This window comes from Mercenaria mercenaria, chromosome 5, assembly GCF_021730395.1.
Source record: "Mercenaria mercenaria strain notata chromosome 5, MADL_Memer_1, whole genome shotgun sequence".
NCBI classification, from domain to species: Eukaryota; Metazoa; Mollusca; class Bivalvia; order Venerida; family Veneridae; genus Mercenaria; species Mercenaria mercenaria.
Genome location: NC_069365.1, coordinates 31143382 through 31160146, shown reverse-complemented (window position 1 = coordinate 31160146; position 16765 = coordinate 31143382). Strand labels below are relative to the sequence as shown.

The 16765-nt window shown below is 35.7% G+C and overlaps 1 protein-coding gene across 1 annotated transcript; it reads right to left on the bottom strand.

The window, feature by feature from the left end:
• Positions 1-9476: 9476 nt before the first annotated feature.
• On the bottom strand, positions 9477-10781 carry LOC128557282 (DNA repair protein RecN-like). The gene is made up of 2 exons (XM_053544507.1): positions 10620-10781; positions 9477-9974 (listed from the first exon to the last, which is right to left on the bottom strand). The coding sequence occupies exons 1-2, from the start codon at positions 10779-10781 to the stop codon at positions 9477-9479; spliced, it is 660 nt and encodes a 219-aa protein (XP_053400482.1).
• Positions 10782-16765: the final 5984 nt, after the last annotated feature.

Genomic DNA, 16765 nt, shown 5'->3' with positions numbered 1-16765 from the left:
AATGGCTCAGTGGATGGCGCCAAGATCACTCTGTAATCTCTTGTTAGGTTAATAGGTTAAAGGTCAAGGTCAGATTAAACCAGAATGGTAGAACTTTTGTTTACAGTGAGCATATAATTTCTGTTCCTTGTGCAATTACTGAATGCATCAAGGGGGGCATTTCGTGTTCGATGAGCTCTTGTTTTACTTAATACTGTATGATTAGATAGAAAAAAAACCAGATTCTTAGTCAATCATTGATTCAAACTAGTGTATGTATCGCAGAAACTTGATAAAAATAGTGGCAGACGATCTAATCTAGCAAATTTCACAGCATGTACTTTTTACGTAGCATTCTACTTTCGTTTTCGTATGCCCAAAACAAAAGAAAAATGTAACTTTCCATGTAGATTTGTCTTCTAAATCTTACTGACAACGAAGAACAATGGGTTTAATCAGCGATATAGGTACACAGTCATTGATTACATGTAGATTTGACGAACTGCCTATGCTCTTAACGTAATTCAATGGTGAAATGGTATGTGATGATTGACAAAATAAAGTTGGGCATTGATAGTTGTTCAATAAAACTTGTTGCTTATTAAATTATCACCAGATATCTGTCTCTGAAAATGCAAGCCAGCACTTCATCACACCCTATTACCTGATGTCCACCACGCCGAGGGATGCGGCTGCCACAGAGGTCAGAAATCAATAACGATGAGTAGTGGTGTTAGTCTTTTGAGTTGTATTTTTTCATTTCGACTTTCCATGAAGATATTCTGGTGCAGGCATATTTGTAAATGCCTTAACATATTATATAATTAATCCTGGTCGCCAACTTTGCGAAATAAAGAAGTATTCAGCTGTTTAAATTGGACGTTTATTAAAATGGATGCGAAAATCATATTCAACGGCCCAATTCGAAGTGTTTACAAAATAATTTGATCGGGTTTACCTCACAAGTCAAACGATCAATCATCTGGGGATAATCCTGGCAAGTTTCAAGTCTGTCCGTACGTATACACCGACGTTATGACCCTCCAAAGGGACCCGGGTACAGTCACGTATGATAAACTTTACCGCAGAGGGCATTTTTAAATGATGCCCATCCCACCGAGGAGTCAAAATATAGGATACCGTTTACGGCAGAGGGGAATTTGGTGTAAAAACGTCTATTTTGGCTGTTTGTTTCGCTTATAAGTCTTGAGAGGTCATGGAATCATTTGCAGTATGCATTGTTTATATACTTATGTTTAATAATGGACGATTTTCAATGGCGAACACCGCTGTAACACAGTGTTAATCAGTCTAGATTGTATTCCTATCTCCGACATTGCATACTATCTGCTACATGTATAGATTGGTTCTGCTGCTGTAAATGTTCATTTTGTAAATTCATTTTTGTTTCAATTTCTTTTATGATGAAATATACAGAAATAATGATATCTTAAGTCCTGATACTTGCGTTGTTGCAGATTTCTGTGTTGAAGTTACGGTTAATATTAGGTATTAAATCGTTTTGCATTTATTATATACAGCTTTCATTTAAATACACATCAGATCATATAGTTTAACACAGTTTGTCGAGTAGTATATTTAAGCATATATATTTGAAATGCATGAGAATTGTTTAAAAAAAGCTAAGACACTGATTTGCAGCTTACGCTAGAGTGATTGACCATTTAAGTACATGGAACTGGAATAAGATGAAAACATTTGGAATGCTGGATATAGGACAGAAAACATATACCGACGTGATTCCAAATGAAGGTGAAATATTCATTTCTAGTGACCAGCGTGTGGGCATGTACCGAAGTTACAGGGCAAAATATCAAAATTGAATACATCTTTAAAGTTTTCAAGAGAGATCGATCAGAATGAAATCTTCATTTCAGATAGTAATAACAGATGATTTAGGTATTTCCATTTCATTCTGATAGATCTCTCTTGACATGACAGTTAACTAAATGGTCAATCACTCCAGTGTTAACTTCAAAATCATTGTTACAGTAATAACACGTGTATGCCTTCATCTTTGGTTCTGAAATTGAATACAAAATAAATTGTTTAGAACATTTCTGTAAACGATTAATGAATAACAGCTTTATTTAGAACCGATCACTTGACTTATGCCACTGACAACAAATATATTTAAATTTTCTAGCCTAACGGATCTTTTATGTAGAACTATGTTACTATCAATAGCCTCTTTGTATGAAAGCTTGATAATGCAAAACAATTTGATATTTAATATTAACCTATATTCAAAACTGAGTCCAGCAAGAACGCAAGTACCAGGGCTTAGGATTTCATTGCTGGCAGCAAATGTCTGTATATTATGATAAAAAGGAAACAAAAATGATTTTACAAAACGAAGACTTTCAGTGGCAAAACAACTCTATACATGTTCAGTATCAGATTTACGGTTTATATTAAATGATAAATCGTTTTGCAATCAGCCTAGATTGTATATAATATAATTGTATATAAATTCAACACTGAATCCAGCAAGAACGCAAGTACCGATACCATCAGGACTTACGATATCATTATTTCTGTATATTTCATAATAAAAGAAATTGAAACAAAACTGAGTTTACAAAACGAAGACTTATAATAGCAAAACAACGTCGGAGATAGAAGTTAAATCTAGACTGATTACTACCGTGTTACAGCGGTGTTCGCCATTGAAAACCGCCCATTATTAAACACAAGTATAAACAATGCATACTGCAAATAATTCCATGACCTCCCAGGTCTCAAAAGCAAAACAAACAGCCAAAATAGACATTTTTACACAAAATTTCCCTCTGTCGTAAACGATATCCTATATTTTGACTCCTCGGTGGGATGGGCATCATTTAAAAATGCACTCTGCGGTAAAGTTTATCATACGTAACTGTACCCGGGTCCCTTTGGAGGGTCATAACGTCGGTGTAGACGTACGGACAGACTTGAAACTTGCCAGGATTATCCCCAGATGATTGATTGTTTGACGTGTGAGGTAAACTCGATCAAATTATTTTGTAAACACTTCGAATTGGGCTGTTGAATATGATTTTCGCATCAATTTTAATAAACGTCCAATTTAAACAGCTGAATACTTCTTTATTTCGCAAAGTTGGCGACCAGGATTAATCATATAATATGTTTAGGCATTTACACATATGCCTGCACCAGAATATCTTCATGGAAAGTCGAAATGAAAAAATACAGCTCAACAAACTAACACCACTATTCACCGTTATTGATTTCCTACCTCTGTGGCAGCCGCATCCCTCGGCGTGGTGGACATCAGGTAATAGGGTGTGTTCATGTTGGTAACAAAATAAAAATGTTTGAAAGTATGGTAAACATTATCTAAGGAATAATACAAAATATCTACCCCATATCTGAGATATGAAAAATTCTCAAATGCAATGTGAAAATAGTATGTAAAATGGTGTCTGTAAAATGATGCCAGCAAGCGTACTTGGACGAATGCCCTTTCAGTGCCAGACCGCGCATTAAAAGTACCCTTTTTCAAGGGAAGCACCATGCCCCTTTTAGAGTCTGCAGGAAACACTATTTCATCCAGTCATGTAGGAGTTATGGCCCCTGACTTAGTAAAAAATTTGTCATTTTAATGTTGTGTCGCGCATAGCCCCAAAAGTATTTGACCTAGAATCAACAAAGTTTACAGGAATGTTGGTCAGCATGTGTAGTTGTGCACCTGGGGTTTCGCATCCGGATTCATTCAGTATTGTAGGAGTTCTCGCCCCTGACTAATGTCATGTAGTGGGGGCATCTGTGTCCCATGGACACATTTCTAGTTTAAACATTACTATTAGGGCCTAATACCTTAACATTTTTCTTCGGGGTTATAAAACTAGTTGATAGCATCAAGTCCCATAACTCGATATGCATTTGGTCAAATTATGTCCCCTTTCGAACTTAAAATTCTTTTTATATTTAACATTTTGGGTATTAATTTCCTGCTTCTGTGACAATATTTCGAATAGTCGAGCTTGGCTGTCTTACGGAAAGCTCTTGTTTTCCCTCAGTTCAGTTGATGTTCATGTGAATTAAAAGGCAAAACACAAGTTTGTCACTGTTTTAAACAACACACCATAAAGTTTACACAAATTTTACATGGCTACGATTCATGTCACGTGATTGATAAAGACCAACCACACTGTCAACGTGTACCGAGTGTAATGGTGGACATGTAAATAGAGCGAGGTAGCCAAAATGAAACAGTGTTTGTAGCAGTTCTTGTATTGGGTGGCCTCGGTAGCTCAGTTGGTAGAGTGTTGGTACGGTAAGCCAAAAGTCCCAGGTTCGAGTCCTGGTCGATGCTGCACATTTTTCCTGAGACTGTTACATTTGGGGACCTGTCCGTAATGCTCACCCCAGGAGCCCATGCGGGCGAAGCAGTTTGGCTGGGGTGTGCATCTGAATTCGGTTAACAGTCTGCAGCAGACATTGGACAGGAGTACCAATGTCTCGCAGTAAGAGGGAAGGTGTGTAGCGGTTCTTGTATCAGGTGGCCTTCGATTGTAGCTCAATTGGTAAAGCGTTGGCACGGTTAGCCGAAGATCCGAGATTCGAGTCCCGGTCAAGGCTGCACATTTTTCCTGAGACTGTTACATGTTTACGCTTTATTAACATGTTTTACTGTTATGTTTAAAACATATAAAATGATTCAGTTTTATTTTGTTTTACGATTTCATCAACATGATCAAGTAAATATATTGCCTGAGCGTGTTTTTGTACCCCCCGACAACAAAGTTGTAAGGGGGGTATACTGGTTTCAGGTTGTCTGTCTGTCTGTCTGTCCGTCTGTCCGTAGACGCAATCTTGTGCGCACCATCTCTCCTTATCCCCTTGACAGAATTTAATGAAACTTCACACAAGTGATCAGTACCAACAGTAGTTGTGCATGGGGCATGTTAGGTTCTTTTAGAAAAAAAATTTGCAGAGTTATGGGACTTTGTTTTTTTGTTACTATACTATATACATAGACACAATCTTGTGCGCACCATCTCTCCTCATCCCCTTGACACAATTTAATGAAACTTCACACAAGTGATCAGTACCAACAGTAGTTGTGCATGGGGCATGTTAGGTACTTTTAGAAAAAAAATTTGCAGAGTTATGGGACTTTGTTTTTTTTGTTACTATACTATATACATAGACACAATCTTGTGCGCACCATCTCTCCTCATCCCCTTGACACAATTTAATAAAACTTCACACAAGTGATCAGTAACAACAGTAGTTGTGCATGGGGCATGTTAGGTTCTTTCAGAAAAAAATTTTGCAGAGTTATGGGACTTTGTTTTTTTGTTACTCTACAATATACATAGACACAATCTTGTGCGCACCATCTCTCCTCATCCCCTTGACACAATTTAATGAAACTTCACACAAGTGATCAGTAACAACAGTAGTTGTGCATGGGGCATGTTAGGTTCTTTCAGCGACAAAAATTGCAGAGTTATGGGACTTTGTTTCTTGTTAACATACTATGTACATACAGTCTGCATATGCAATCTTGTGCGTGCCTAATCTACCAAACCCTTGCACACAATTTAATGAAACTTCACACAAGTGATCAGTACCAACCCTAGTTGTGCATGGTGCATGTTACATTCTTTTAGATAAATATTCTGCATAGTTATGGGACTTTGTTTTTTGTTACTATACTGTATACATACAGTCTATATACATACAGTCCACATAATTATGCAATCTTGTGTGCGTCAAATTGCAATGTACTGTGTCAGTGCATGCGGGGGGTACATTCATCACCTTTAGTGATAGCTCTAGTTTCACCATGGAAAAGGTAGGTTATTGGTTTTGACTAGAGTTGGGGCAATATCATCGATGCATCGGTGAATCATGATTTTTGCTTTGTATCACAATACAATGCCCGGGTATCAATACAGGCCAATACTAGACCACATAATGTATTATAGTAACAATCACAAATGTCATTTTCGCCATTTTGGTAAAGGAAAACTACTCTCCACACTTTTTGTCTACACTAAAATCTAAGCTCGCCGTTACATTCCGTAAAAGGTCGAGTCTTTTAAACAAAACTAGTTTCATAATAATTTAATGAAATATTAAAAAAAAACCACACAAATATTTTGATACTTATTAAAGATAAAAGTATTGTCTTTAACCAAAGTCAAACTGACGTGAATACCAAAATTGACATGAGGTGACACGCTAATCGCCGATTGAAAACAACATCCATTATTGAAAGGCGGAAGCCAGTTTGCAACAGTCTTATTTGATTGTAATGCATGCAGTCAATGGGTGATCATTAGATGAATATAACAAACTGGATAATTATAATCATTTTTTTGTTTGCTTTAAATGATTATATGTGTGGTGGGCAGGTTACGATTTATAGCATTTTTATTACTGCCGAGGCTTAGTAAAAAACTTCTTCGAATAAGCAGAAATTGTAAGTATATTGAACAGTTGTGATGACAGAAAAGAAACTAAACACAGTTATTTTATCAAGAATTAAAATTCTAACTTTTAAAGTTTTCCATATATGTCACCATGGCAGTTTTCACGACCGTGATTTTCGGAGATTTCTGTCATTTAAACAGTCAGGGGTGTAACTGTTTTAGGTTATGTAACCTATTTCAGTTTACTTTTTCAAGAATTTTATAACCTGTATTAGTTATAAAATAAGGATAACCCAGGTAAGTTATTCAAAAAAAGCCTTTTTACTGTTCTCACAAAGTGAGCTTTAAAATGCAATAAGTAGCAAACTGTGGTTAATCAAATTCTCTTTTAGTCTGATAATGACCTGATGAGCATAATGGGATGTTAAGAGTTTTATAGCTTAAAAACCATTTGCATAAGACTTTATCAGCCTTGCCCACTAAAAAAATTTACTGCACAGCTGGAAAGATAAAAGGCCAAGGATTCAGGAAATGATTGCATTAGTCACATTCAAATGAGGAATTGACACAGGAGGGCTTTGTAATATTTATGATAACTGAAACAAGTTATGAAAGTAAAGGCAGTAACTCAAATGGGTTATAAAATGTGATAACTTGAAACAGTTACACCCCTGACTGTTAAATAACTGTTGTGAACAAGAGTTTCTAGTGCACTCTTAATGATAAGTTAATAAAAAGGCTGAATTCAAGAAAAATATAACAACTGTTGCAAAAGCAGCTCTTTGTTTGGAACATTTGTAGCTCAACTATTTGAAGAATAGGGGAGCTATCCTACTCGCCCTGGCGTTGGCGTTAGCGTGAGCATCACACAAATGTTAAAGTTTGCGTACTACCCTAAATATTTTCAAAGTCCATTGAGATATTGCTTTCATATTTTGCATACTTGTTTACCATCATGACCCCAGTCTGTAAAAAGGAGGAGGCAACTCTATCAAGCATTTTGATTGAATTATGGCCCCTTTTCGAATTAGAATAAATGTATTGTTTGCGTACCACCCCAAACATTTTCGAAGTCCATTGAGCATGTTGAGATACTGCTTTCATATTTTGCATACTTGTTTATATAATTTAAATTTCGGAAAAAAATTATGAGGACACACATACAGACAGGAAGAAAGACCGCATAATGACTCCTGTATAACCCCATCCTTCAAACTTCGTTTGCGGTTTATAATTATGAAGACATACTACAGGAGCAAGGGAAAACCGATATGTACTAAATTAGTCAGTTGCTAACAGACACACAGTCTTTTTTACGAAAGTCTCAAACATTTGTACAGTAATGCAAGCAAATATGTATACAACCAGGTCATCACACCGAATTCTCTTTCATTGATGATTATGAATAAATCGAAGGTTTTAGCAATGGTTTTATTTAATTTTACCAAAGTAGTATTGTCTTTATCCGCGAAACAGTGGGACTTATATGTACAAAAAGTAGATCATATTTCAAGCAAAAAATTGTACTTTTGACTCCGACAATGCACAATTGCAGGACAAAATAATGATTAATCGAGTTTCTTTGCTATAATTTTTACTGTAATCAGACCAACACATTATATAAAGAAACAAATCATGTTCAGCTTTCAATAAACTATAAATAAACAAACCAACAAAGCACATTAATCACTTTTAAATAGCTCTTTTTAACTTTTAGCGGTCAGCTTATTGTTTTGATCGGTCGCAACAGAAAGAAGGGGAGTACAGTCGTTTACAGGGGGTGTATTTAGTATTTAACACTCATGTCTGCTGGCTTTAAAGTCATATATATAGTAGGAAATAAAATCTGTAGGTCAGATACCATCAATTTAAAAATGTATAGTGTTACCTGGGAATAACCAAATTGCACGCCGCGATTAATTCTCCTTGCGGTCCATTCAGTCACCGCAATCACGAGTAGTTTACTCAGATTTCTTTTTCTTTTTTTAATTGCATAATTCGTACCTAGACGGTAATATTCGCGCACATAATTAAATAACAAATTGAAGTGATTTTTTTGTGTTTTTCAGTTTACGTCGGTGCCGTCGTGCGAGAAAAGCACAGTGGTGAATTACATATGTGTGCAACAACTGAATGCGTTCTGATTGTGTTAAGACTGTAGTGGTAGGCAAGAAGCAACTTGACGTCGCTTTCCGTCGTGTGTGTAAAACACAGTAGTGAATTACACGTGTGTGCAAAACTTGAAGTGAGTTTCGCGTGTGTTCCGATTGTAGTGGTAGGCGAGTGTGTTTAATTTGACGTCGCTTTCCGTCGTGTATGAAAACACAGTGGTGAATTACACGTGTGTGCAAAACCTGAAGTGAGTTTCGCGTGTGTTCCGACTGTAGTGGTAGGCAAGTGTGTTTCATTTGACGTCGCTTTCCGTCGTGTGTGAAAACACAGTGGTGAATTACATGTGTGTGCAAAAACGGAAGTGAGTTTCGCGTGTGTAACGACTGTAGTGATAGGCAAGTGTGTGTCACATTTGATGTCGGTTTCCTTTGTGTGTCAGATTGATCACGTGACACTGTAGTGACTTTCAGGTGAAATTTCAAAGTTTTCAAAATTGAAAATATTATACTTTCGACCCCTACGTACTTTGACATTTGACAATGTAGCCACATGATGCATTTATTTTTAGTCTACGACCTCTAGAAAGCGGTGTAGTCAGTTTCAGGTGGTATGCCACATGTAGTGACATTCCGTTACATACCAGTATGTGTGCGTGCGTGCGTGCGTGCGTATGTGTACCTACATTTAAATCTTAAAATAATCGAAGAAATAATGTCAATGCAGTTTCTATGCAAAACCAGTTCATTATATGTGAGCATCAGTATAAGTGCTGATTAAATAATAAGTTGGGACCTACGTGGCCGAGTGGTTAAGGTCGCTGACTTCAAATCACTTGCCCCTCATCAATGAGCCTCACTTGAGGTGTTGAATTCTTCATGTTAGAAAGCCATCCACCTGGCTTACGGAAGGTCGGTGGTTCTACCCAGGTGCTCGCCCGTGATGAAATAATAACCCTGAGCAATTACGATATAGAACTTACCGTGTTTTTGTGTCATCAAGTTCTTTTTCTGTCTCCTTTAGTTTTAAGGTAACCGAAATTAGTCTGTCGTTTGTATCATGCAGCTGCTTTTCAGTTTCATCTAGCTTTTCCGTCAATTTATCTATGTCGCTGAAGCTAAATTTGCTCTTTTCTATCTGCTCCTCGAGAATTTTTACTTTTACTTTTTGCTTTTTAAGGTCCAGTTCATACTGTTCAATTTTCTGTTTTTGAACCCTTATTATTTCATCACTTGAATCTTCAGATTCTTTCAATTTTCTTCCCCATTCTTTATTTGTTTGCTCGAACATAATCTGCAATTTTTCAATCTCCCGTCTAAGCTCTTCTTGCGCTTCAGTTTGCTTTACTTCTCGTCTGAATCTTTCGATTTCTGTTTTCATTTCATTCCTCTCTTTGCGATAACGTTCCCTGGCTTTTTCAGACTCGGCTAAACGTTTCTGAATGACCTGGGTTTCCCTCGCAAAATGTTCTCTAAGCTACATAAAACTATCTTAATGACAATGTGCACACACGCACGCACGCACACACACACACACACATACAGACACATATATAAATAATATTTATACAATAATAATACAGTATGATTGGTGACAGAATTTTCGTCGCAGAATAATTCATATATAGCACTATGATGATTGACATTACAAAGTGATTGAAAGCATGCTAGTAATACTGCACTGCCTGTAAGAAATATGTACTGACTGCTTATGTGTTAATTTTGTTAATAAGTCAGGCCAGTATAGATAATACCTCAGTCATGAGTTCTGTAGTGACTTACACAAGAAGTATCACCATGAGGCGTTTCAAACTAAGATTTGATTTTTTCATTTCAAATTAAGTATTAAGGAAATAACCCCATGTGAAACATGTATAATTGTTACTCAGTAAGCAACACTTAAACCAATGGTATCTATTCACATTAAAGCAAGGTGAGTAATAATGCCAAACAAATCAGTAAGAGATTATGTCTACCTAACGGCAAAAGATATACGCATAAATGTTTTAATCTTTAAAAAGTGAAAAATGAGAATGAATTTAGATTAAGAAATAGAAACAAGATAAAATTGTTAAAAATCGACATTTGTGCGCTACAGAAAAACAATCGAAAACTATAATACCTGTTTGAACTCATCATTTGCTGCGTTCATATGACTTGTTATGTCGTCGATAAATTGATGTACATGGTTTCGGGAGTCAGTCCAACAATCGTCAAGTTCTTGCATAGCTGTTTTCCGACATTTCTTGAAGTATTTATCACCAACTCTGTAATTTTTTGCCATTATGCCTAAATATTGAAAAGTGATATATTTAAGCATCAATAATCTGTTGTTTTTCTCTAACTCTCAAAGGGGCAGTGTAGATAGACATATTCGGAACGTTACGTATACATGGAATATGCAAAAATAACATAAAACAGAAATTTGAAAAAAAGTGCATGAGAATAAATAACAACATGACGTACATCCAACACCAAGGGTAACACAAGAAAGGGAGAGCTCTTATTTCCAGTGTAAGTAATATTCTAACACAACTCAACTGAGTTTCTTTTAAACAAAGTAAACTGAAACTGTAATTTACAATAGTCTTACTCTTTGCACGTCACAATGATTTACAATATAACGTCTAACGTCATAGCAGCGAAATGGAATTGAAAACCATATAAAAAGCAAATATTTCTTGGATATTGTCAAAGATTTGTTAAATAATCCTTTATATCGTGGTAGAGTTGAAATAACAACGATGATTTTCTGTTGAATCATTATTTGGAGTACAAATGCAAAGGAATTACACCCTGAAGGCGCATTGTTTGGGATATACATAATATTTATTTCATTATTATTATTATTATTATTATTATTATTATAACAATAATGTTTGTACTGAGAATTCATATGAAATAGAAATTTCTCCAAATAAGTTTCGCCTTTCCGGAGTATAATTGATGTGTTTTTCGTTCAATGCTTCCAATCTTTGGAACTGCCTTCCCGCCAAGATTCAGTCCACTTCTTTGTACAACATCTCGAAAATTGACAAATACATTTTTATTTTCATGTCACAGCCTAGAACAGTATTTCATCCTACGGTCACTTAATTGTTTTCAGATAAGTAAATAATTAATATTTTTCTTGTTTTGTTTTATATGATATGTTCTACATTCATGTCTTTTTTGTTTATGTAAAAATGCATTACTTTTTGTTTTACAGGCGGAATTTTGTTTCGTCGGTATTCGTATATGCTGTAATGTATTTTTACCTTTTATAGGTTGTCGTGTGGCTAATTACATGGGTCGAACGACTTTTGACATAGAATAATGAAACGGAAGAATTAAAATGTATTTCATAATTAGCCACTCGAGTGTTAGTCCTTACGGCTATGAAATAAGGTAGAACATGCAATACGTATCAAAGAATACCGTAGTAACACAAAGATTGCCTTCATAACGGTCTTTTATTAGTTTTACATTGTTCTTGTGCAAATTAGTTTATGAACAATCATTTTCACTGAAATGTGCTCATTATGACTCATTTAAAAAAGTTCGTTTGAAACATAATTGAATGGTATAAGACTCAGAAGGTCATTATAGATTAAAATAAATTCAGAGGGCGACTCAGCCATGCTATCAGTCACACCTAAAAGTCAATTTCGCAAACTGTAGGCCATTTTGCATTTCATATCTTTTCAAACTTTAAAATCAATCACATGATTATTTGGAAGGTGCACGGAAGACAAAATTTCGTTGCGTTTTTTCCTGTACCATCGAAAATTTATGTTGTTTCACTACTAATTATTTTTTTAGTGATAGCAATATAATTAAGAAATAATAAGTTCCTAAACTTGGTTTATCGTAGAATAACCCGAGTTTTGAGTTCTTATGCGTAAGAATATATCACGAAGGCCGTAGCCCTGAGTGATATTTTGTTTCACATGAGAACGAAAACCTCGGGTTATTCTACGATAAATCACACTTGGGAACTTATTATTTCGATTCTAACACAACATACTAGTATCAACAGTGTCAGAAGAAATGGTAACTACTTTTTAAGATCGTACTACGCACCTTGACCGGATGATGTCATTGCACGCGAGTGGTTTATTGCAGAATAACCCGAGATAGATTTTGCTCTACATGTATGTAGGTTATTTGCTGGTTGTGTTAGAATTTATACTTAACGGCGCGATATTAATTGTTATGTAATGGGTTGATACATGTTTTTTTTTTCACACACAGGACCCTTTAATATATTAATTACATTTTCTTGAGGATTAGTGCCTATACTAAATAAAAATCAACTAAAGGTTGAGGTAATTCTTTATGCAAGAAAATAGTTATTGGTCAAATAAAATACAGAAAAAATACAGTAATACTGTAAAATACAGATGTGTGTAGCCCTGTATAATGGGGAGCAATTATGTTGCTACAACTTCGGTATCAATGTTAAATTCTATCTTGCTTTAATGTTACGTTAGAAAAAAAGATAAAGAAACTATCAGAACCGATAGTGTGCATTATTACATGATCAGAAAAAACCCTGTCAATGCTGAACAAGCTAGGCCTACAAGGAGGTAATAAAAATGAATATACAGTGTTAATAAAGGTTAAACAATTACTTATTTATTTTCCATTTATATTTATATAATGTCTTATCCAATCTGACTAAAGTACAGATTCTATTACGCTACGCATAGGATCTGACAACGAGCTATTGATAGCCTCGTTCTGACGACCCTTCCGCTAGCCAATCAAAAGCTAACTTACAACATTCTGCAAGCTTTAAAAAGCCTTGGTTTTTCATATCTACAATTTTTATGTCGAAAGATGTCAGATAGCCGGTGAGCTCAGTAGGTAGGGCACTTGCTCTGTAAGCGAGAGGTCCCGGGTTCGAGCCCTGGATTGACTGCAAATTTTTCTTACTCTTTGACATTTGAACAAGTTGGCTGATTGGTTCAAATAAAAATAGATTTGCGAAAATAAAAATAGCAATATTGGAAATCCAAAATATACAGAAGACGAATGTGAATGGGTCGCTCTCAGATCTTCGTTTACTAGAAGATCAAGTACTTTAGTCAGATTGTGTCTTATCCAGACTGTTTATAATTGCACGTTGATACTACTTACGAAATCTATGTGTACATTCGGCGAACGATAATAAAAATGGCGCGAAAATGTCAGGCGAGTCTAAGACAGATAATTTAGGTTGGTCAGTTATCAAGGTAAATTAGATAGGCATTTTTACGATACTTGTCAAATAAAAATGAGCGCTATTTGAACGGCGAAACAGCTTTGGTGGCTAAACTGTCGGTTTTCAAATGCAGTGCGAAAAATAGCACGAGTCGAACCTCGCAAGAGGTTTATTTTCTAAGGAAATGTTTTATGTAGCCCTGCTTCATTTTTGTTTTATTTCAGTTTGATTCTCAGTTTGTCTTCTCTTTTTTTCATTTCTTTTCTTATTACGTGTATTACTTTTTTCTATTTTTTTTTCTTTTGTTATATGAAATAGTAATCAATACAATTTACAACTCATTTTATTTCCGGCTCGTTCGCTGTATCTGTTGCAGAGTCGTGAGCTGTGTCCGTTACAGAATTTTCACCGTCAGAAGCTTTTTTCGAGCTATGGAATGGTATGTTAGTGTATAATGTTTGGGTGCTGTACTTACATTCCATCGGTATAAATGAATAATCACGAACAAACCGTGTATGCTGTATTACCGTATTATTTTCAAAGCCAGTGGAAAAACCGGTATTGTTTCTTTGCTGAAAAAAGGTAAAAGAAAAGGTTTACTTCAACTCAGTATCGAACTCCAGACATCGGGTGTGATACCTAGCGGCCTAACACATTGCGCTATTACAGTACGTCGTTCATCGAGTCTCAGCTTGAGATACTAATCCATATCGTCTATGCGTGATTTACCTAAACTGGTAAATAATACGGTCGACTGCATTTGTTTACAAATATCAAATTATCGTTCGATTACTGTAGTTTCACGTTGATACTATTTATGTAACTTATGTGTTATAAACAATGTACAATGTACAAGTCTTCAATAAAATATATGTCTGTCTGTCTGTCTGTCTGACTGTAAGTCTGTCTGTTAATCAAATGTTCTAACTAACAATTATCGAAAATATCAAATAACAAGAAATTGATACTCGTATCTATATTTATAACAAAAAGCAAAAAGTTCACCAGCCACATTTAAATCAAAGCCCTATGACCTTTTAAACCCTGTACAATACGATCTGAACCCGGTATTACCATATTTAACCATTTTTTACACTAATATTGGAAAATGCTTATTTTATAAAATTTCTGTATTTTCATTAAAGGGTCATAATGCATTCATTTTTATGAACAATTTCAATTCAATTCATTTTGTTTCTCTCAGGTCACAATACATGACAACATGAGGTATGTTCGAATCCCGACTCGAGTCTCAAGTCCTACGAATTAACCAGGAATTGACACACAAACTTAAGGAAAAATAATAAATTGATTATTTACAACATTATTTAATGAATGGTACTTCGCCAAGTATTTACAAACAAAACAAAAACTAAATAGTACAGAAAACACGCAAAATTGGTGAGACATCCCTAACGCAGTGTCCAAGCTCCTCCCGAGACACAATGCTATCGAGAACATTTAAGCACTTTCCCCGGTTAATTACCTTGAAAGAAGTACATGTATTATAAAACAAGACTTATTGACTAGCTCAAGGTCAAATTTCATTTCGGCGGTACACAACACTGTGCATGTGGTCAAAATCCGAAAGCTGTAGCTTGAGAAATGTGAAAGTAGGTCGCTAGGTCAAAATCAATGTCAATTTTTTTTCAGAATACAAAACTATGCATGTGGTCCAAATCTGAAGCCTGTACCTTCAAAAATGTGAAAGTAGGTCACTAGGTCAATGTAAAGGTCAAAGTTTGTTTCGGTACACAAAACCATGCATGTGGTTCAAATTTGAAGGCTGTAGTTTGAGAAATGTGAAAGTAGGTCACTGGGTCAAAATCAAGGTTGAATTTCATTTCAGAACACAAAACTATGTATGTGGTCCAAATTTGAAGCCTGTATCTACAAAAATGTGAAAGTAGGTCACTAGGTCAATATCACGGTCAAAGCTTTTTCAGCGCACAAAACTATGCATGTGGTCCAAATTTGAAGGTTGTAGCTACAGAAATGTGAAAGTAGGTCACTAGGTCAAAATCAAGGTCAACTCATGTCAAGGTTCATCTTGCTACTCAAAACCATACATGTGGTCCAAATTTGAATGTTGTAGGTTAAATTATTGACAAGAAGTTTTTAAAAGCTTTTCCCTATGTAAGTCTATATGAACCATGTGATCCCCAGGGCGGGGCCATATCTGATCCTAGGGGGATAATTTTAACAAACTTGGTAGAGAACCACTAGATGATGCTATATTACAAATATCAAAGCCCTAGGCTTTGTGGTTTGGACAAGAAGATTTTCAAAGTTTTCCCGTATATAAGTCTATGTAAACCATGTGACCTCCGGGGCGGGGCCATATCTGACCCTATGGGGATAATTTGAACATTCTTAGTAGAAGACCACCAGATGATGTCACATACAAAATATCAAAGCCCTATGCCCTGTTGTTTTGGACAAGAGGTTTTTCAAAGTTTTTCCCTATATAAGTCTATATAAACCATTTGACCCCCTGGGTGGGGCAATATTAGACCCTATGGAAATAATCTGAATCACCTTGGTAGAGGACCACTAGATGATGCCTCATACCAAATATCAAAGCCCTATGCTTTGTGGTTTTGGACAAGAAGATTTTCAAAATTTTTCCCTATATAAATCTATGTAAATTATCTGAGCGATCAACATCTTATCTCGTGCGCACGACATCTTATCTTGAGCGATCAACATCTTATCTCGAGCAATCAACATAATATCTTGAGCAATCAACATCTTATCTCGAGCGATCAACATATTATCTTGAGCGATCAACATCTTATCTCGAGGAGCGATCAACATATTTTCTTGATCGATCATCATCTTATCTCGAGCGATCAACATCTTATCTCGTGCGCACGACATCTTATCTCTAGCGAACAACATCTTATCTCGTGCGCACGACAACTAATCTTGAGCGATCAACATCTTATCTCGAGCGACCAACATCTTATCTCGAGCGCACGACATCTTATCTATCTATATTAAGGCCCTTAGTGTGTATTTAGGTCATCAGTAAAACAAGTTGATAATAAGGGTCCCGCCTATTCCGACGTTATTCAAACTTC